Genomic DNA, 19,284 nt, shown 5'->3' with positions numbered 1-19,284 from the left:
AATTGGTCGATATGCGCGAGGATTTCGAAAAGCATATCAAGACACGGTCCTTCTGCAACTTGGTCACGTCTCTGCGTGCATGAGGAGTTCCTTAGCAGTGCCGATGGTGTTGACATTTGCCCTGGCTGTCAATGGACATGTAGTTACTGTAGAACGAAAGGGATGGTTTCAGTGCCAAGGAGATATTATGCTGCCGGCAACAGCCGAGGATGTGATTGTGTCGAACTACACCTCATCCCAACTACGCGGATGAGTTGTATGTGCTCCTTCATGCACCAGAATTCCTGCTATACCCCCCAAACTCAGACAAGAGTTTCCTATTCCGTATGTTCACATTTTTTTTGAAGCTTGGAATTTTACGAATAGGCGAATAGATAGATGGCTTCCAATCCACTTTATATAATTTGATCCACTATACAAGCGTAAAAAGACATCCGCTATGCAAATCATCAATCTATCAGTCAGTCCCCAGGGATATCTGTGCAGTGTGTCCATACATGTACTTTATCATCAACAACAACAACAATCAAAAACATCACCACAAAGACCCATCTAAAAATGAGGAGTATTAAGTAAAAGTCCCATCAAACAGCCACCAATAAGCCCAGCAATCGGGATAGTCATGACCCAAGAGAAGAACAAAAGTCCCACTCGTTGCCAATTGACAGCCTTGAAAGTTCCGTTGCAGAGACCGACGCCGACCGTCGCACCGGTAATGCACATGGATGTCGAGACGGGGAGTTTGTATTGCGAGAAGACGAGAATGGTGATGGCGGCGCCCATTTCCATGGAGGAACCGCGGGATGGGGAGTGGTAGGTGATTTTGTTGCCCATGACTAAGATTTCGCGTCAGTAGTTGTCAGGATTTAATGAGTGGAGGGGGTGGAAAATCGGACTTACCCTTCATGATGTTGTAGCCGTAGGTGATGAAACCGAAGCAGATGGTCAAAGCGACGACGGCGATTTGCCAGAGTGGGACTTCAGTCTTGGCGGCGGTGGCAGTCGAGGTGGACCAGGCGGAGTACATGACGGCCCAGACACCGACAGCATTACCAACGTCGTTGGCACCGTGGGCAAAAGAAGCCGTGCAGGCTGTGATGATCTGGACGAAAGAGTAGAGGTACTCGACCTCGTTGGGGTATTTTGGGGCGTGGGCGTAGACGCGGTCCATGCGGCGGCCTTCTGGAGTACCAGAAACACCGACCTGAGCCTTGTGGATGTCGTAGTAGATACCGTAGGTCAGGGCAATGACTGGGTAGGCTGGAAGACGGCGGAGCAGGGCCATAACATTGTGCCGCTCGTAAATCGATCCGGCCCCCAGTGGGTTGTTGTGGACGACACGCATAGCCCAGGCGAGAGGACCCGTGCCTGCACGGAGATCTGCGTGGTGCTTTTGCTGGGCGCGGTGGAGAAGGAGCTTGTATGCGGCGTTCGGGTTCTCGCGCTGGAGACGAGCCATCTCTGGGTCGGTTTCAGAAGAGGAGTATTGCTTCACAGGGGTGGCCTGAATCTCCTGGCTGTTCCAGTCGGTCGTCTTGGTGAGCTCAGTCTCGGTGGTGCGCTTCTCGTCGTGCTGCGACTCGGCATCATCGTCACCGTCGTGCTGGAGAACAGCGTAATTTGGAACCTTGGCTTGCGCTGCCACATTTGGAGTCTGGCGATTGAAGAGGAGAGGGCCCTTGATGACCTCCCAGAGCTGGAGATCGGCGTCTCTCTTGATGACCTTGCAGTAGACGTAGGGCACGAAGAACAGTGCGGCGAGAAGGGCCAGACCCACGCCGGTTCCGACGGAAACACTGGCAATGAACCAGGCTGGCTTCTTGGCGAGTCCGAGCTTCGGGGAACCCTTGTAGACGATAGAAAGGGCGCAGACGGTACCGGCGATCAGGAAGAAGAAGGGTGAAGACCATACAGCCCACGGGACGGGTTCGATGCGCATGTGTACAACGACCTTGATCAGCATGAAGATGATGGAGGCGAAACAGGCAGAGATTGCAGGAGCCATGGCGAGACCAGCAAAGATGGCACCAAGGCCAGAGCCCTTGTTCCATCCCCATTGAACACCGCTCGCACCGACCGTGGCGACGCCGACACCCGCGATGGAGGAAACGAGCGAGTAGGTGGAAGAGACGTGAGCGTTGTGTCGTGTGCACCACATGACCTGTGAACGAAGGTTGGGTCAGCGGTTGCGCAAAGGGCTTCCTTCGCTGATTGTCTGTCCATACCCAGGTGGCTGCACCAGCGGCTGCGCAAGTGAATGCCAATAGCTGGACACCCGCATTGTCTTCGAAAGCAGAAATGGGAATGATTCCGTTCTTGATTGTCGAGGCCGTTCGAGCACCGACGGCCAGAGCACCGGTCAATTCGAAGACCAGACACAGGATCATGGCCTGGCGGTATGTGACTGAGCGGGAAGAAACACTGGTGGCCCAGGCGTTTGCAACATCGTTTGCACCGTTGTTGTAGGCTTCCATCAGCGCGAAGAAAGTGCCGATGGCGAAGACATAGGTATACGCGTCCAGAACCATTTTGAGGGATTGTTCAAAGGAAGTGGTAATGGAGAAGATGAGGGCCTCGTTGGCGTCTGGATATATAGCCCTGGCGAAGAGCGGAATTTGCAGACGCCAGCCGTCTGGCTGTTCGCACGTGTATGCAGCATGGCAGTGCCCAGGCTGGTGAGGCTGCGAGGGGCTCAGGCTAAGGTGAAGAAGGCCAGTGCCAGGCGCAGGGAGCGAGCATCAATATCATCAAGTGAAGTCGAGACATGGCAGCACGTGGGAAGATCAAGGGCTCGCGCTGAACGGTCGGTGCTGCAGGCCAAGGCGGTGCGAGGGAAGCACGAGAAATACCAAGTCGCTAGGCGTGGTGAGCTGCCTCGATACTAAACCGAGCCCCAGCTAGCCGCCCGAGCCCCAGCATATCCCGAGATTACGAGATCGGCTGTTACTAACAAAATCGCGTGTAGAAGCGGATAATCGCGTCGATGCAGGCCCCGCTAGCCGGGCAACTACTGCAATACTGCTGCTAGCTAGCTATAAAGCTAAAGTTTGTTAGCAAATTAGTAGTATAGCAAAATTAAAGGTATTATTAGTTGTTAGGTTGTTAGCTATCTACTTAGGTCTAATCGGATTGCGACCTGCCGCCTTATAACTACGCGAGGCTATATATACTAGCTTATACTAGTCTCTTAGTTGCTAACTAGTATACTACTATTACTAAGTAAACTAATAGTACTAAGTAAACTAATAGTGCTATTACTATAGCACCTAGTAATAAAGCGGCCTTCCGGCTAGCTATATAAGCGACTACTAGTACTATTACTAAGTAGCCTATCGTTATTATTGCTTATAGAATACTGCCTACTAGCGGCTATATTTAGCTTGTTATCTCGCTCTATATTCTTCTACCTATAATCGTTGTTACTTACGTCTACGTAGGTCCTTAAGCTCTCGGCGGAGCTAATCTAGCTTAGAAGGAGGCTCCGGCGCTACTAGAAGTAAAGACTTAGCTCGTAGATTATAGCACTCGAAGCCGCTTAGATAGCAGGTAGAGCTATACAGACGGTTAGCCTTCTAGTAGGGGCATTGTTAAGTACGATACTAGCTCTTAACGCACTTGCAGTACTTAGCAATAGTCGTACGAAGCTAAGTAAGCGATACGCCTAGCTCTAGTACGAAGTCTACTATTCTAGCGGTTATTGTCTTCTACTTCTTAGTAACGGTAGTAGTGTTTAAATCGTCTAGTTCTCGAGCTATTTATATACGCTTCGTACTATACAAAGTGGCTCCGCTAGTTATAGGTTTACGGTTGCCGAAGATTACTTCCGGCTCTCGTAGATAGAGCGTTTTACGCTAGAAGTTAATTAGCTAGTACGAGTAGAAGTAACTCGGCAATAGTATAGCTCGAGAGCTACCTATCTTAAGAAGCCGTATAATATCGTACTTATAAGGATAGCTATAGGTCTTGCTTATATAATTACTATAGGTATAGTAAGGGCAGCTATACGAGTAGGCTAAGTGCTTAATCTCGTTGCCGTTATCGTTAGTTGTAGTACGCAGAAGATCTACTATACGTAGATATAATAGCTTAACTTCTAGTAAGTAGTAATTACTAATTACTCGAGCTACGCTAGACTAGAAGGCTCTAGTTAGTGCCTTATTGCACCTCTTAAGGTTCTTAGCAAGGCGAATACGGCGGCGATCGTAACCCTCGTACTACTAGTTAAGTAGGCTCTTAAAGAGTAAGAAGATATCGTAGCGGCTGCTATAGTTAAGCTATTATTTAATACGTCTATAGGTTAACTTAACTCGCGAAGTCGTCTTATAGCCGAAGTAAAGAACCTCGTTAGTCTAGTAGTAGATAATCCGCGTCTTATATCGCTACTAGTTGTTCTCGAGATAGGCCTTAAATATAGGATACACGTTATATAGCTTGCGGACATTGTCGTTAAACTCCTGCTTAGTTTAACTGCGAATAGTGTATATAAAGAGCTTAAGGAACTTATTAGTTAAAGGGCTATCGATCTAGCCGCTATTATCGCCCTTTACTTGTCTAAATTCGCTACGTTCCTTACGGACTCGAGTTAATATATCTTGCTATAGATGCTAGTTACATACGATATTCTAAGACTCCGGAAATACATTATTAATAGCTAGTATAAGTGCTACTTTACGATTAGTGCTAATAACAAGAGGCATTAGACAACCGGCTTGTTCGAGGCCCTTCTATAGTAAACGTAGCAACCTTATAAAGTCCGCTTAATCTAGCTTCGGACGGACAAGGCTAACACTAAGCTTAATTGTGTCGTTTATAGGGCTAGTAGTAACGATATCTATTAACTCGAGGTTATAGATATTAGTCGAATAAGTAGTGTCTATAATTAGTGTATATAGCGTATTCTTAAACGCTTCTAGAGACCGTAGGTAGAGGGCAATTATGCTACGAATAGCGCTATTCTAAGGATTAGTATTAATCTTATAGAAGATACCGTTCTTATCTAGTAACTCGACCGTTCGCTAAGCCTAGTTTATCTATTAACGAGCATCTATATTGCGAGACTAGCTAATATTATATATGTCCTTTAGTTTAAGGATTATACTACGGTCGCGGAAGTAGGCTATAATCTTCGAGGTTAGTATTCGCGCTTACTAAAGGCCCTCTAATTCCTCGAGGAACGCTACTATTCTTAACTTCCGCTATACTGTCGCTAGAGCGACAATATTATCCTTCTCGTAATAGTAATAACAATAATTATCTTCTAAAGAATACCGGATTACCTACTTACCCTCTAGCTATAATAGATCGATAGTAACGGCGTAGAAATAGAACTTGTAGCCTATCTTCTTCGAAGTCGACTTCCGCTATATTAACTTAGCCTCTTTCTTCTAAGTACGCTTGTCCGGTTAACTATGTTACGGTTACTCGCGACAGATCGTCAAGTGACTTCTTATTACGTGCAAGCCGAGGCTTCTTTAGAGAGGCTAATATAAGCGGGAGGCAGAGACAGAATAATTAGTACAAAGGTAATTCCAATTAGTAAGTAGGTAATATAAGTTGAACGCCTCGAGCTATAAGGGCATTCCGGCGTTCCTAAATACAAAGGAGACATCTTGTCTATAGTCGTGAGCGACGTAAGCGACGCTATCGCTCTCGACCGCTCCTATCGCTCCTAGTAAGATAGAGCGACAGCTTAGCCTACTAGTCTTAGCGTCGCTCTAAGATTATATAAGGACTCTAACTAATCAGATCCGTAACACTATCCCCCTCCTTAAGCGGGATAGTCCCTTATTCCGGAACTTTCTAATTCCAACTTCTTTGCTATACCAAAGTTATTAAAGGACTTGTCTTCTCGTTAGCGTAAGGAAAATATCGCAAATAACATCCTTGCCGACTGCTTCGAAATACCGATCCGCTGCTTTTATTACGAATAGGCCGATAAATCCTACAAAGTCGATCTCCGTTCCGGCCGCTGCTCCGAGTGCGCCCTATACGGCTAGTCCTATAATATACAAGTTACTCGTATAGAGTATGAAAAAATCCGGAAGGCGCGCCTAAAGATAGCTAAAGATCTCGAAGCGGCCGAAGAGGAGGAAGACCTCCTTACGCGGAAGCTTTTCGAGCATTGCGCAAAGGTCCGTCGCTTACGCAAGTCGCTACGTATAAAGGAAGATCGGGAGGTATAAGCTCTTAAGGTAGAGGAAGCCTCTATTTAATAGGCGGAGGAGCTCGAAAGAGAGCTAGGCTCTTCGCCTATAGAGCCGATAATATTCTCGTTGCCTGCTAACGAGCCGTTTCCCCTAGATAGCCGATTATAGATGTCGCCTCATAACTAGAGTCGTCTAGATAGGACGTCCTAGCCTACCTCTGAAATTCCTAGTAGGAGTACCGAGAGTCTAGTGTCTTAAAGGTATGTATTTTCAATGTTTCCTGTCTATTTTATCTTCTAGCTAGTTAGTCTAGTAGTATGATTCTTAGCCACAAAAGACATAGTTACTAGGTACGCTATTAGAGTCCCCGCTCCTCGAGCTATACTAGTTATTTCTTTTTTGTTCGGTTTTGAAATTTTTTGATTATCTGCTAACAGTTCTGTAGGTTTTCTTTTGGTTCCTAGGTGTTTTCTGAATGTAGGTATCCTTTCCATTTAATAAGGTATTTCTGACCTTGCTAATCTAGGATCTTTTCGACTTCAAACTTATTTTCTTCCTTAGGTTAGAAGTGAAATGTTTCTTAACACGGTGTTTCGGCGTCTGTAGGTTCTAGTATAGAGATATAGAATACTAGGTGGATTTTCGCGTCGTCCGGTAGTTTAAGTCGGTAATTAACTGGTCCTTTAGGCTTATCAATCAAAAATAGCCCGACTTTAACGTAGTCTAGTTTCTTAGTCGATCTCCGGGTTTTCAGATTCTTCGTTAGGAGATAGACCTTATCCCCCTTTTTTAGCTAAGGTACCATTTTTCGTTTTGCATTATATAGTCCCGTAATCTTTTCTTAAGACTCGGCAATTGCCCTTTGCAATTCTTTATATACCTGCTTTAAGTCTTCTAAAGCGACTATCGCTTTATCCGCGTATAGATGCTGTAAATACTATTCCCCGAACAGCTGCGGATGTTTCCTAAAATTAGCGAAGAATAGTGTCTCTTTCGTAGTCTTAGATTGTTAGTTATTCAGTGCAAGTTGTACTATAGGCAATAGCGATGCCTAATTGTTTTATACGTAATTGACGTAGTGCCGTAAGTATACCTCTAAGGCCTGATTCTTAACTTCCGTTTAGCCGTCTGTCTATAGATAGTATACCGTTGATAGCTTGTGCTTAATTCCAAGCGTCGCTGTAAGCGTCTTCTAGTAGTTTAACGTAAAGAGCTTGTCTCTATCCGTAATATAGGTCTTTGGAAATCCGTAGTATCGTATAAGTCTATCTAGTACGAGGTATCCGAGTTGCTCTACCGTACTTGCTTCGTTAGCAGGAATAAAGTGTACGTATTTCGTAAGCCTATCGACTATAACAAGTATTATATCGTAGCTATGTCCTGTAACCGGATCCTTAGACTTCGGTAGCTTCGTAATAAAGTCTATTGTAACTTCGTCCTATAGTTTATCTAGTAGCGTCCTAAATTGGATATGTCTATATTTAGCGTGTCTATTAGCCTTATTACGCTGACATTGTAGACATTTCTTAATATATTCTAGAACTCGTTATCGCATGTGTAGGAATCCGAAGCTTCGCTTAACTAGTTCTATTGTTTTTGAAACTCTAGGGTGTCTATTTTCTGGTCCGTCGTAGTGTTGTCGTATACACTCCGTAACTCGTTCCTTAGGTACTTAGTATTTCCTATATTCGATTGGGAACTGTTCTTCTATATCCTAAAGAACTCGTATAATATAGTTGAATTCTTTTGTGTTAGCACTAAGGCTTCCGTCTTAGTTTGCTTTTAATATCTGCTGCTATACTAGTTCGTAACCCTCTATATAGTCGCTACGGCGGCTTAGTGCGTCGGCTCGTCCGTTCTCGCGTCCTAGGGTATAGCGGATTTCGAACTTGTACTACCCTAGTAGTTCCGACTAGCGGGCCTGTCTTCGGGTTAGTACTTTAGTCGTAGTGAAGTAAGTTAGATTCTTATAATCAGAAAGAATCGTAAGACTTAGTGCTCCTTCCGCGTATACTTACTAGTGTTATAGTAATGTAACTATTGTAAGTAGCTCCTTATTATAGATGTCGTAGTTCTATTCCGCGGGTAACATCTTTCTCGAGTAATAGGCTACCGGGTGTCGTTTCCCGTTATGCTCCTATATAAGGCATACTCCTATAGCCCTATCCGACGCGTCTGTTTCTATCTAGACCGCCTTACTCCTATCGAATAATCGTAGCGTTAGCGCAGAAACGCATTGCTTCTTTAGCTGCCTAAACGCTTCGTCTTCCTTCGTGCTCTAGTTCTATTTCTTGTCTTTCTTTATAAGCTCCGTAAGGGGTGCCGCTGTCTTAGAATAGCCCTCGATGAATTTCCTATTATAGTTAGCTAATCCTAGGAATGATTATACGTCTTTAACGCATGTAGGCGTTAGCCATTCCTATATTGACTTGGTTTTTTCTGGATCGATCCTGATTCCTGTAGTACTAATAATAAATCCTAGGAATTTAACTTCCTTCTTATAGAATTCGCATTTCTTAGGTGCAGTCTTAAATCCTACTTGAGTAAATCGTTCAAAGACGTCCTACACTATTCGTATATAGTCCGCGAGAGCTCCTTTAGTATAGACTAAGATATCGTCTATATATGCGATAACGTATATATCTAGAAGGTCTCGGAGGACTTCGTTTATAAGGTCTTAATATAACGCTAGGGCATTTATAAGTCCCATAGGCATAACTAAGAATTCGTAAAGCCTATATCTTGTTCGGAATGCTATTATCTATTCGTATCTAGCTGCTATACGTATTGCGTAAAACGTATCGCGTAGGTTAATCTTCGTATACTAGTCTAATCTAGTTAATCGGTCTTGTATTTCTTCGATGTTCGGTAGTAGGTACCGATTCTTAATTGTGATATCGTTAAGTCGTCTAAAATCGACTACTAGCCGTCCTTCGTCTAATCCGGCTTTCGGAACGAACATTACTAGTAAGGCTGCCGAGGATGTCGACTTCCGTATCTAGCCTTTTTCTAATTTCTCTTTTAGCTACTTGTCTAGGGTTTTAAGCTCTTTCTTAGATATTGCGTATAAGGGTCCCTATAGAGGCTCTTTCCTAGGCTGTAAGTGTATTTTATAATCCTATAGTTGGTGTTTAAATAAGGCTGCCTTGCCTCTCTCCTCTTTAAAGAGTCGCTTCTACTTAGTATACTCTTTAGGAATGTCTAGGTCTGAGATTCTAGCTTCATTCTTCGATAGCGTATAACTTCTATCCTTCCCGTAATTATTATTGTGACCCTCCTAACCTAACGGTAGTATCGATCCGGGTTGAATACGGTTCTCCGTAATTCCTGTCGACGCAAACGTCTTACGAATCGCCCTGCGTTTGTCAATCTTATCTGCCTACGAACGCTGCCGCTATATAGGTTGAATGCCGATTATATAGTCGCATTCCTTAAATATAAGTACTCCTTTTCTCTAGTCTACGACTAGGTTATACTTTCTCAACTAAGGTATACCTAATACAATATTATAACTAGCTATATTAGTAACATCTAAGACAATCTCCTCGTAGTACTGTTAGATAGCTAGTAGTAACGGTATCGTTTCTCGTTCTATACTAGGTAGCGGTAACCTATCTACTGCTATAAGTTTATACGCTCCTTCTCTTCTACTTCGGGTTACGATCCCTCGGCTTTTAACGAATGATTCGGAGGCAAAGTTCCCGCTCGCTCCGGAATCTATTAATATACTCGTCGGGTGCCCGTTAACGATAACTTTTGTGCGGAAGACTGCTATTAATGCTTGAGCGCTTTCGGTATTAAGGAACTCTCTTAGAACGCTCTAATCTAGAGAGTTAGTCCGTTTCCCGACTGATTAGTAGCCTAACGTTATTCTAACTAGTTACGGATCCGTAGTCCTACCGTTCGTGCTTCTTCGGCATATAATTTTTCCTCGAGGGTATCGTTATATACATCTTATCCCTACGCTACTATAGCCTTTCAGTATTGCTAATTTAATCGCTAGACCGTCTAACGCATATCTTAAGTAATAATCGTCCTTTCGTCGGGTAGGACGTATCCGTAGGGCGTAATCGTACTTCCTATCGGTACTCGCTCCGTAATGAAGTTATAGTACGTATAGTCTATAGGTATTCGAGGGTAATTCTAGAATTTTGCCCGTAAGCTTATCTAGAAATAATCAAATTAGATAGGATCGACCTTCCGTTGTCCGTTAACCTTTAGAAACATTTCCTCGTATTTGCGTACTAGATACAAGGCGATTGTTCGCGCTGCTATAGGTATATCTATTGTAAACGTAAGGATCGTATCGTCGTTAATCCCGAATTCGTCTTTACTTTCTTTATTCGTAGTTTCTTCCTCGGTATCTAGACTTCCTTCTGAATCTTCTTGCTGTTCCTCCTCTTGCTAAGGGGACTCCGGTACTTCTAGGATAGCTCCTAACTCCTCCCCGGGAGGGAATAAAGCTTCCGGATCTCGGTTTTCTTTATCGTCGGCATTTAAGCAAGATTCATCAATCGTTTCTTCTTCTAACTAGGATTTCGCATCTTCTCGTACGAGTCGCCTAATCTAAGGGAAAAATCCTGCTTCTACTTTAGTAGAATAATGAATTTAGCATTAGTCGTCGTAATAGAATCTCTAGTAAAGGGCTCTATATACGGGTTCTTGTCGTCGTGCTATTATATAGATTTGTCGTAGCTCTTCCTTTACGACCTCTACGTAGGTCCTCGGCGCGTTATTAATAGAGTATAGCTCTACTACTATTCGGTAGCCTTCTCTGCCCGAGTCCTTTCGTTATATTATATTGAACTGTTCGCGTCGTACTATATTCTTGCCGCGGCAGTTCCGTGCTATATAGCCTTCCTTGCTATACGTATAGCAAGTCAATCTTCCTACTTTCTTAGGCGAACTCTTGCCTTTTCTTCCTTTAATTGCTCGACCCTTCTAGGTAGCGTCTAGCTCTATTAGTTGCGCACCGTAGTAGTTGTTCCCTTTTAGTTTATCGTAGGTACTATAGTTTCGTCTATTATCGTATCTAGGAGTATAACTAGCTTTTCTAGAAGTCTTGGAATCGTAACGTCGTTCTAAAGCTCGTTCGTAGAGCCTATCGTCGAGATCGATCGTAACCTTAACTAATATTCCTATATTATCTATTTTTCTACCGTCGCGTATAAGCTCGTCTTTAACGTTATCCTTAAGACCTCGCCGATACATTGTTATAAGAGCTTCGTCGTCCTAATCCGTAAGTTAGGCGTATTCCTAAAATTTAGCGGCGTAATCGGTATATAACCCCTTCTAAGTTAAATGTTAGATAACCCTAACTACGGTAGCAACTTCGTTAGAAGATCTAAAGACCTTCTTTATCGCACGCTTAAGATTTTCGTAGCTTGCGAAGATTCTATCCGAATTGTCGGTCCCGTTACTATCTAGATAGGTCCTAAGAAATAGTTTAACCTAATACTAAGCCCTGCCTCGCATAAACGTCGTTGCGAAGACTAGCTTTAAGTTATCTTAAACCTAGTTGAACATGAAATATATATCTATCTAGCTAACCTAGGTATCGAACTTGTCTCGGTCGCCGTAATAAAAGTCTAGCTTTCCGATCTTGAGAGAATCGTTTCCGGCATAGGTTCCGAGTGCATTGCTAGCACTAGAGGTAGTACGTCGAGTACTGCCTATCTCGCTAAGGGCGGGAGTTCCCCTTCCGACTTATAATAAGGCACTTATCCTAAGGGCGTTTAAAGTGTTACGGTTACTCGCGACAGATCGTTAGGTAACTTCTTATTACGTGCAAGCCGAGGCTTCTTTAGAGAGGCTAATACAAGCGGGAGGCAGAGACAGAATAATTGGTACAAAGGTAATTCTAATTAGTAAGTAGGTAATATAAGTTGAACGCCTCGAGCTATAAGGGCATTCCGGCGTTCCTAAATATAAAGGAGATATCTTGTCTATAGTCGTAAGCGACGTGAGCGACGCTATCGCTCTCGACCGCTCCTATCGCTCCTAGTAAGATAGAGCGATAGCTCAGCCTACTAGTCTTAGCGTCGCTCTAAGATTATATAAGGACTCTAACTAATCAGATCCGTAACAAACTATAGTAGCCGTATACGAAGAGGTAACGGTATTTAATCTTATTCTTGTTCTTCTACGGCTTATACTGCTTAAACTCGTATCTAGTCGACTTTCCGAAGGCGTAGATATATTCGATAAGGGCCTAATAAGACGTAAACTTCGACTCTCGTAGTATAGGTCTACGGCGGCGCTCTTTTAGAGAGAATAGGTACTTCTAAGGTCGCGGAGACACCGATCTTCTATTAGATAGAACTATACGCTCGTAAGGTAGCGATAGTAAGCGATAGCGACCTCGAATACGCGTCTTTAAGACTAATTTAACCTCCTTCTACGACTTAATATCTACTACCGTTAATTAAGCGCCTTCTACTACTATCTTTATCGATTGCGCGTCTTCTACGCCTTCTACTACTATCTCTATCGATTAAGCGCCTTCTACCGCTATCTCTATCGCTATTTCTATCGATTACGTACCTTCCGCTATCGCGTCGGCGATAAGATTATCGAGAAACTCGTCGTATAATAGAGATTTAGCTATTTTCGATAGTTACTAGGCAATCTACTATAAAAGAGGGAAGAAATGCGAATTTTAGGTCTACGGTAGAATTCCTTCCTAGATAACGCGCGACGCGCCTATTAATAATACTAACTAAGAACGGAAATAGCCTATATTAGGTAGAAAGAGCACGTAATTCTATATAGAGCGATTCTATAATAGTGCTAGTATCGGGATATGCTAGGGCTCGGGCGGCTAGCTAGGGCTCGGTTTAGTATCGAGGGGTAAGCTACTACCTACTACTATCGGTACTAAATCTAATACCGTATGCCCCTACGTCCTAAATAGGATGTTTATTTACTTCTCGGTATATATATATATATCTTCCTATCGTATTCTTCCTCTTTCCTATAATAACCTCGCTATCGCTATAAGTTCTATCCCTCCTTCTATTTACCGCTAATTTTAACGTATAGGAGGATAGGGGATATATATCGCGTAGACGCGGTATATATATTTCGCGTAGGGGTCCCTTTCCGGCAAATCTAACCTCGCTATCGCCCCCCCCCCCCTTCGGAATCCTGCTCTGCCCTCGGAATCCCGCTCCGCCCTAGGGCAAAGAATAGTAGAGGCCCCCGCTAGCTAAGACCGTCGGACGGCGGGGTCCCTCCGTAGGGAGGTACGACCGTAGGAAGGGGGGACCCGTCCGTAAGGTATGCTCGAGGCGTAGGGGTGCTATTCTGCGCGAGATACTGCCCCTTCCGCCGGAGGCTATTAGTATCTTTATTTTTAAAAACGTCGCAAATAAACGTTGTCTAAATTCTCGAATCTCGTCTAAATTCTCGTCCAATTTCTCCCTAATTTCTTTCTTCCTCCGTATTCTATAGTACGTTACCCTTCGCAACGAGCGTGGGGGTAAAAAGACCGTGCATGCGGTATTAGATTTGGTGCCCTGCCATCCTCGAGCGCGGCCCGAAATAACTTTTTCGCCAACACTGCCCGATCGGTCTCGAAGGCCGGCACCGATTGGCTGGCGGCGACGGCGGCGATGGCCTGAGGCTGCAAGCACGTGACTAGAATATCCCAACGAAGGTTCAGCGCGCTGTCTCGTCTCGCACAGAAGCTACTGGGACAGTCGCACCGGATTCCGAGCATGACAGTACAGTATGCTGCTGGTGCCGATGGTGTGCAGGCAAGCTCCGACATTTCTCTGTGCTTGACTTTGCCCGCCGAATATTCTAAGCTGCCAAGTCGTCCAAGACACCAAGACGGACAATTGTTGATTTTGGCGTACAAGGCATTGGCATTGGCGTTGGCATTGGCATTGGCATTTCCAGACTGTGCCTGCAACACCACGTGGGATTTCGCGTGTTGGTGGTAGCTGCCATGGGATGCGCAATCAGATGGCGTTCGTGGCATCTTGCGAATCGTTCCACATCTTTTCCTTGTGAACGGCATGCTTGGCTTGGCAAAATGCTGTCCATTAGGTAGCCACCTGCCGCAGTGCCGCTCCTCCGTGCGCAGCGATATGTCGGATGACACGGACGGCGGCGGCGGCGGCAGCGGCACTCACGGCGGAGGTGCGAACTTCGTGATGACCTCGTCGCACCAGAGAGGGAAATACCGAAGGCGCTTCTTGGCAGACAGACATGCCCCCCTCCCCTCCCCTACCCTCCCGAAGAAGACGTCACATCCACCACCATGCGCGAATCTCTTCAAACTAGCTGTCTTGCAGGCTTGAGTCTTCTATAGCAGAAGTTATCTCGCGATCGTCCAGGACACGCTCGATATCGCCGCTCTCTCGTACGCCACATAACACTCCGGAATATTCTACATCGACCTCACTTCTCAAACGCTGCCGTACGATCGGAAGCACCAACATGTTGCAATTCTTGGCGCACGCTACACCAAGCCGTACGCCCTGAAGCTTGTGGCCATTCCGCGATTCAATTGAAAGAGTTGGCTCAGACTGCATTGCCGAAGACTTGGCAGTCGTTGCCGAAGGGGGGTTAAAGAAAGAGCGAGGAACATGACACCATGGCGTGCAGATGTGTCTGATGGATGTGACAGCACAATACTGAGTGGAGAGCGAAGCGGATGCGAGGCAGACATTGGGAAGCACAGGCTTTAATGATCAATTCTAAAAATGCTATTGCATGGCACGAGCTTCCAGTGCGAGCCAGAACAACCACACAGTGCCTTCAATCAGTCAGGCCTCGTCTCTAGAAACGACTCTAATTGAGCCAGCCGACGTTGTGCTGAAATCAAAGAAGCAGGACCAATACTTCGCTCGACGATTCATGGCTAATCTTCGCCCGTCCGAAAGCCGATCGTCTGGACACCAAACAGCTCAAACAAAAGCCCCTATCCAGGCGGACAAAAATCAGCGACTGTATGCTTGGAGGTCGGATGCAATGAATCGCCGTTCCTTTGCTCTTGATGCCTTGTGCAGCAGTCCTTAAGGTTCTTGGCAGCCTTGCTCTGCGGATACTTACTGTACAGCCGAATCTCAGCCGCTGTCCTAGCAACTGCTGGCCTCGACGGTCGCATGTATGAGCTTCGATGAGATAGAAACCACGCCCACTGTGCAGGAACTGAGTGGATGAAATCTGTACGCCCTCCTATAACACGCGACCGCGTCCCGTCTCATTCCTGCAGACAGTCAAGAGACGAACGTCGCAGTGATAGGCCTCGAGAATCAGCCTTCATATGTGAGTGATGCACGTGTGAGTTCATAGCTGACAGTTCGAGCTCTTCTCCGACCGTGCAGAGTACTTGTACTGCACCTCATTTCAGAGGTGAATTTGAAAGCATGGCTCTAACGTCACCTCCTGCTATTCTTGGCATCAACCTGCTGATCCGTTCAAGCGCGGCTCAAAACAGCAGCTATCACTCGAGACTGGCGTCGACTTCGAGATGATGGTGGGTGAGTGATATATTGTTTCCCCCACCGAATACGAGACTTTAGTAAATTTTGCAGATCGACTTCTATTTCTTGCGACGGTTGTACTTCGCCTCTGGCTTGGCGTGCTCTAGTCTGATCCGACGCTGGCATCATTACCTGAATGAGCACCCTGGTAACATCGTATCGTCCCACAATACTTGACGACATTGTATAACGACATTAACAGATCTCATCATCGCGTGCCATGAAAGCTTTTCGATGAATTTCGAAGGAATCGCTATAAAGCTGCAGTCTGCATCCTTCGAAATGTGGAAGGAACGACAAACTTTCACAACCACAAAAATCAGTAATAATCCCATCAATCCTTCAACATGAAGTCCGTTCTCGCCCTCGCCCTCGCTTTGGCCGCAACCGCTGCAGCTTTCCCAGCTGCTGGTATCAAGGTACATTCGCAATCCACATCCTAACCCATACCCAAACTCTAATCCAACCACCCTTTTACAGGCCCGTCAAGTAGCCGACGAATCCCTCTCCTTCACCGGCGTCGCCATCCGCTCCGGCAGCGACATCCAGTACGCTCCCATCGCAGCCAGCGGCACAAACTTCTGGTTAAACAAGGACACATCCACCTACACACCCGACAACATCCCCGTCAACACCAACGCCACAACCAGCACCGTCTTCACTTCCTCCCTCGACGCCGACACTCTGGCCCTCGACGTCACCGTCCCCGGCGGCCAGCAAGTCTACGTTTCCGCTGATGGGGCATTGAAGTACACTGTCGCTCACAGCGGCTCCACGGGTGAAGGCTCTACATTGCAAGGTTTTGGAATTGTGGATGGACATTTGGTGTTTGAGGGTAATGACTTTCTTGCTGTTGCTACTAATGAGACTTCGAATATTCCTGATGGGAAGGGGACGGCGTATCAGATTTTTGCTGCGAGTAGGACGGAGTTGACGGGACAGGGGTTTGCCGTCCGTGTTATTGGGTTTGAGGGGGAGAGGGCTTGGGAGTATGCTTAGATTTGGTGTGTGTGTGGATGTGTGTGTGTGATGGTATTGCTGGGAATGGGAGAGGGGGTTTGGGATTGGAGGGAGGGTTCGATTTGTAATGTTCCTTAGCAGGATTTGTTGAGCGTTGCATCTCGTAAGCAATAGTCTCTCAGTCTACCAGGGGCCTCTCACATAGATCGTGAACCAGCCACTAGCTATTAGCGACTAGTAAATTCCTACTACAACCAGACGTCGAGCCGAAGCCATTGTCCAACCTGTGTCGTGCTGCTTGTAACCGTGGCGTGGTGTGCACGTAGCTCCTCATCTAGCTCGTCCTTCGGCGTGAGCTGATCTGGTCCCTCGGAATGAATACTAAGCGCTTTAGAAATTTCGACGCAAGCTCTCTTTCCATCTTCAACGTCAAAACCTTCACCGTTCAAGACAGACTCAATGACATCCTCGTCGCGCTCCAAGGTTCGACTAGCGTCATCCATGGGCAACATTGCTCTTAAAGGTGAAGCTACTAGCAAGATGGTGCTTTCGTCAATCTTTTTTTTTCGTTCAAAATATTAATGGTTCCTCGATCCATTTCAAGAAAAAAAAAGATTTTGCATTGGATCGACCGTCTTCTCAACATCTGGAGAAGCTGTCGTCGGTAAATTTAGACTCGGTTCTGTTTCCGCTGACGTATGGTATCAATCAGAGCCCCACCAAGGATACAGTACGCAGAGGTGAGATTTTTGTATATATTATCCTTGATACTGCCCTGACGAAGCTCCAGAATCAGGAACCCACTGTCCTGAGTCCACTACCGAGTCGGGAACCCATTGTCCTGAATCCGCTGCAGAATCGGGATGCCATTGTCCATTATTGGATGTCGAAGTCGTGGTTTGCGTCGTGGAATGCTTCGTGCTGGGGGTCGTGGTTTGCGTCGTGGTTTGCGTCGCTCCCTGCGAATCGATATTCCCATCCGACTGCGCCCCCCCATTCCCACATCTCGACTCAGCCTTAACCCATCCAGTAAGCCGATTCGCCACATCAGAAGCATAGCACTTCGCAGCACCCATAGCATCACTCAAATCGCCACTCGCCGCAACAGCACCACTATTATATGCTCTCGCAGCGCTATAGGCGTCAGGGTATTGATCGAGGTACTGCACAAGCCCTTTACCACTCGTTGTGCCTTGTGTTCCATCTTGGATCATTTTATGTATAGAGTTCTTACGATTTTCGGGATTGTATGTCGTGCCGTTGCGGGATTGCATGAGGCCTAGGTTGTGGACTCCGATGTTGGTTGAGTTGACTCGGACGCAGCCTTTGGACTTTGGGGGCGGAAGTGTTAGGACGAGTGATCATTACCTCCTGAAGAACGGGCTTACTTACCTCTTGAAGAACAATCGCTAGAATGAAACGGTTGTCTACGCTCGAGTTCTTTGCAAGCGATTGGATTGCGTCGTAGATATCTTGGGTTTCGTCATCGCTGTGGCTAAAATCAGCGTGATTGTTGGACACGAGAGTCTTGATTAATATATAACGACTTACGCATTATTCTCGCCCCAGCCGTGATCTTCGCAAGCAGTCTTGATAGTCTTATTTTTGTTGATATTCCACATGTCATCAAACGACACCCAGTCTTCCTTCTTCGGAAACGTATCCCACTCTCCGGCGTAGAGAGTATATTCGTCCTTTCCAGCACCAACACCATTGTCCTTTGCACTTGGATTCTTGCTCGCTCCACCGTTGTCAAAGGCTGCTGCGTTCTTGACCTGAATATCCAAACCTTTACTCTCAATGTCATCGTCATTGCTGCTGTTGTCTTGCTTACCACTACCTTTCTGATGACGATGATGATGATGATGATGAAGTTTGGGGATATAAACGACGGAAACAGCGAGTATGGTAGCTGCAATGCATGCCAGTAGGAAAAGTGCGATTGCCTTCTTGCACAGATTGCCTTTCCCGTGTGCCATGGCGATCTCGAGGAAATTTTGCTTGAAGTTTCAGAAACGATAGAAGGAGATCGAGTAGTAGCAGCGGAGATCTTGAAGCCTCAGAGATTGAGCGGTATTCATATCTACAGTGCGCGAGTTTGGCCGACAGGGCTCAAGTCCAGCTAAATGAGGATGCAATTACGACGAGGTGGTCCGTTCGTGCTTTGATATGATATATACGGCCATCTTTCCGCCTCGCAGTGGTCAACCTCAGATGCTAGTCTAGGCGGACGCAGTCCTCGTGACCAAGTCTTCGAGGCGCGCAACGAGATGAAGTCGAGGACGCATGGGCCATCACTTTCGTGGAGATCGAGGAAGCTTGGAGGGTATAATAGTGTATTATCTTTAGCAACTGTGCCTTGGCAAGCGAAACATACGTTGGTCCCTGTAATTTGAAAGGTATGAGTTGCGGAGAGATGGACGTGCTTTCCTCGTCACGATTCACAACACAGTGGCTGTTTGAAGAAGGTCAAGGCTGTGCTTGGTGGCAGAAAGGGTCCTTCGACTCGTCGCTCCTCGGACATTCTTCATTTCAGCTTCCATCGCTCGACTGGTCGGCTTGGCGGCGCGAAAGGCGAACAAAGCCCATCTCAACCGCTGATGCTATTCTTACATTGACCTCTCCAGCTCTTCACTTTTTCTCGAAGCGTATAGCCGTAACCAGATATGCTCGATGAAGCTTGG

General features: G+C 46.0%; 5 protein-coding genes across 5 annotated transcripts; 2 read left to right on the top strand and 3 right to left on the bottom strand.

Moving 5' to 3' along the window:
- Window positions 1–380: 380 nt before the first annotated feature.
- Window positions 381–2,813, bottom strand: MYCFIDRAFT_166197 (uncharacterized protein). The gene is made up of 4 exons (XM_007930437.1): window positions 2,226–2,813; window positions 1,581–2,161; window positions 901–1,517; window positions 381–836 (listed from the first exon to the last, which is right to left on the bottom strand). Exons 1-4 carry the CDS (start codon window positions 2,526–2,528, stop codon window positions 553–555), a joined length of 1,785 nt encoding a protein of 594 aa, XP_007928628.1. The 5' UTR covers window positions 2,529–2,813; the 3' UTR covers window positions 381–552.
- MYCFIDRAFT_176715 (uncharacterized protein) lies at window positions 2,557–2,999 on the top strand (the record flags this gene model as incomplete). The annotated part of the gene is made up of 4 exons (XM_007930436.1): window positions 2,557–2,630; window positions 2,657–2,865; window positions 2,902–2,959; window positions 2,990–2,999. 4 exons carry the CDS (start codon window positions 2,557–2,559, stop codon window positions 2,997–2,999), a joined length of 351 nt encoding a protein of 116 aa, XP_007928627.1.
- Window positions 3,000–5,434: 2,435 nt separating this feature from the next.
- Window positions 5,435–15,823, bottom strand: MYCFIDRAFT_176714 (uncharacterized protein; the record flags this gene model as incomplete). Its single annotated transcript, XM_007930435.1, has 14 exons — window positions 5,435–5,445; window positions 13,617–14,175; window positions 14,207–14,343; window positions 14,403–14,435; window positions 14,494–14,836; window positions 14,875–14,910; window positions 14,945–15,045; window positions 15,090–15,305; window positions 15,342–15,356; window positions 15,387–15,497; window positions 15,540–15,584; window positions 15,605–15,673; window positions 15,714–15,759; window positions 15,785–15,823. 14 exons carry the CDS (start codon window positions 15,821–15,823, stop codon window positions 5,435–5,437), a joined length of 1,761 nt encoding a protein of 586 aa, XP_007928626.1.
- Window positions 15,824–15,987: 164 nt separating this feature from the next.
- On the top strand, window positions 15,988–16,639 carry MYCFIDRAFT_81493 (uncharacterized protein; the record flags this gene model as incomplete). Its single annotated transcript, XM_007930434.1, has 2 exons — window positions 15,988–16,059; window positions 16,121–16,639. The coding sequence occupies 2 exons, from the start codon at window positions 15,988–15,990 to the stop codon at window positions 16,637–16,639; spliced, it is 591 nt and encodes a 196-aa protein (XP_007928625.1).
- A 719-nt stretch (window positions 16,640–17,358) lies between these two features.
- On the bottom strand, window positions 17,359–18,579 carry MYCFIDRAFT_198164 (uncharacterized protein; the record flags this gene model as incomplete). The annotated part of the gene is made up of 4 exons (XM_007930433.1): window positions 17,359–17,774; window positions 17,835–17,931; window positions 17,993–18,089; window positions 18,152–18,579. The coding sequence occupies 4 exons, from the start codon at window positions 18,577–18,579 to the stop codon at window positions 17,359–17,361; spliced, it is 1,038 nt and encodes a 345-aa protein (XP_007928624.1).
- Window positions 18,580–19,284: the final 705 nt, after the last annotated feature.

This window comes from Pseudocercospora fijiensis (assembly GCF_000340215.1).
Source record: "Pseudocercospora fijiensis CIRAD86 unplaced genomic scaffold MYCFIscaffold_6, whole genome shotgun sequence".
Lineage (NCBI taxonomy): Eukaryota > Fungi > Ascomycota > Dothideomycetes > Mycosphaerellales > Mycosphaerellaceae > Pseudocercospora > Pseudocercospora fijiensis.
Note: the sequence above shows the minus strand (reverse complement) of the source record. Positions and strands in the feature narration are given on the sequence as shown.

Bases quoted from the DNA above. Each gene is read 5' to 3' on its own strand.
- MYCFIDRAFT_166197 (XM_007930437.1), bottom strand. From the start codon at position 2,528: ATGGTTCTGGACGCGTATACCTATGTCTTCGCCATCGGCACTTTCTTC. The intron at 2,162-2,225 runs GTATGGACAGAC...CTTCGTTCACAG, and splicing joins CCGCTGGTGCAGCCACCTGG to GTCATGTGGTGCACACGACA. The intron at 1,518-1,580 runs GTCGCAGCACGA...CGACTGGAACAG, and splicing joins GACGGTGACGATGATGCCGA to CCAGGAGATTCAGGCCACCC.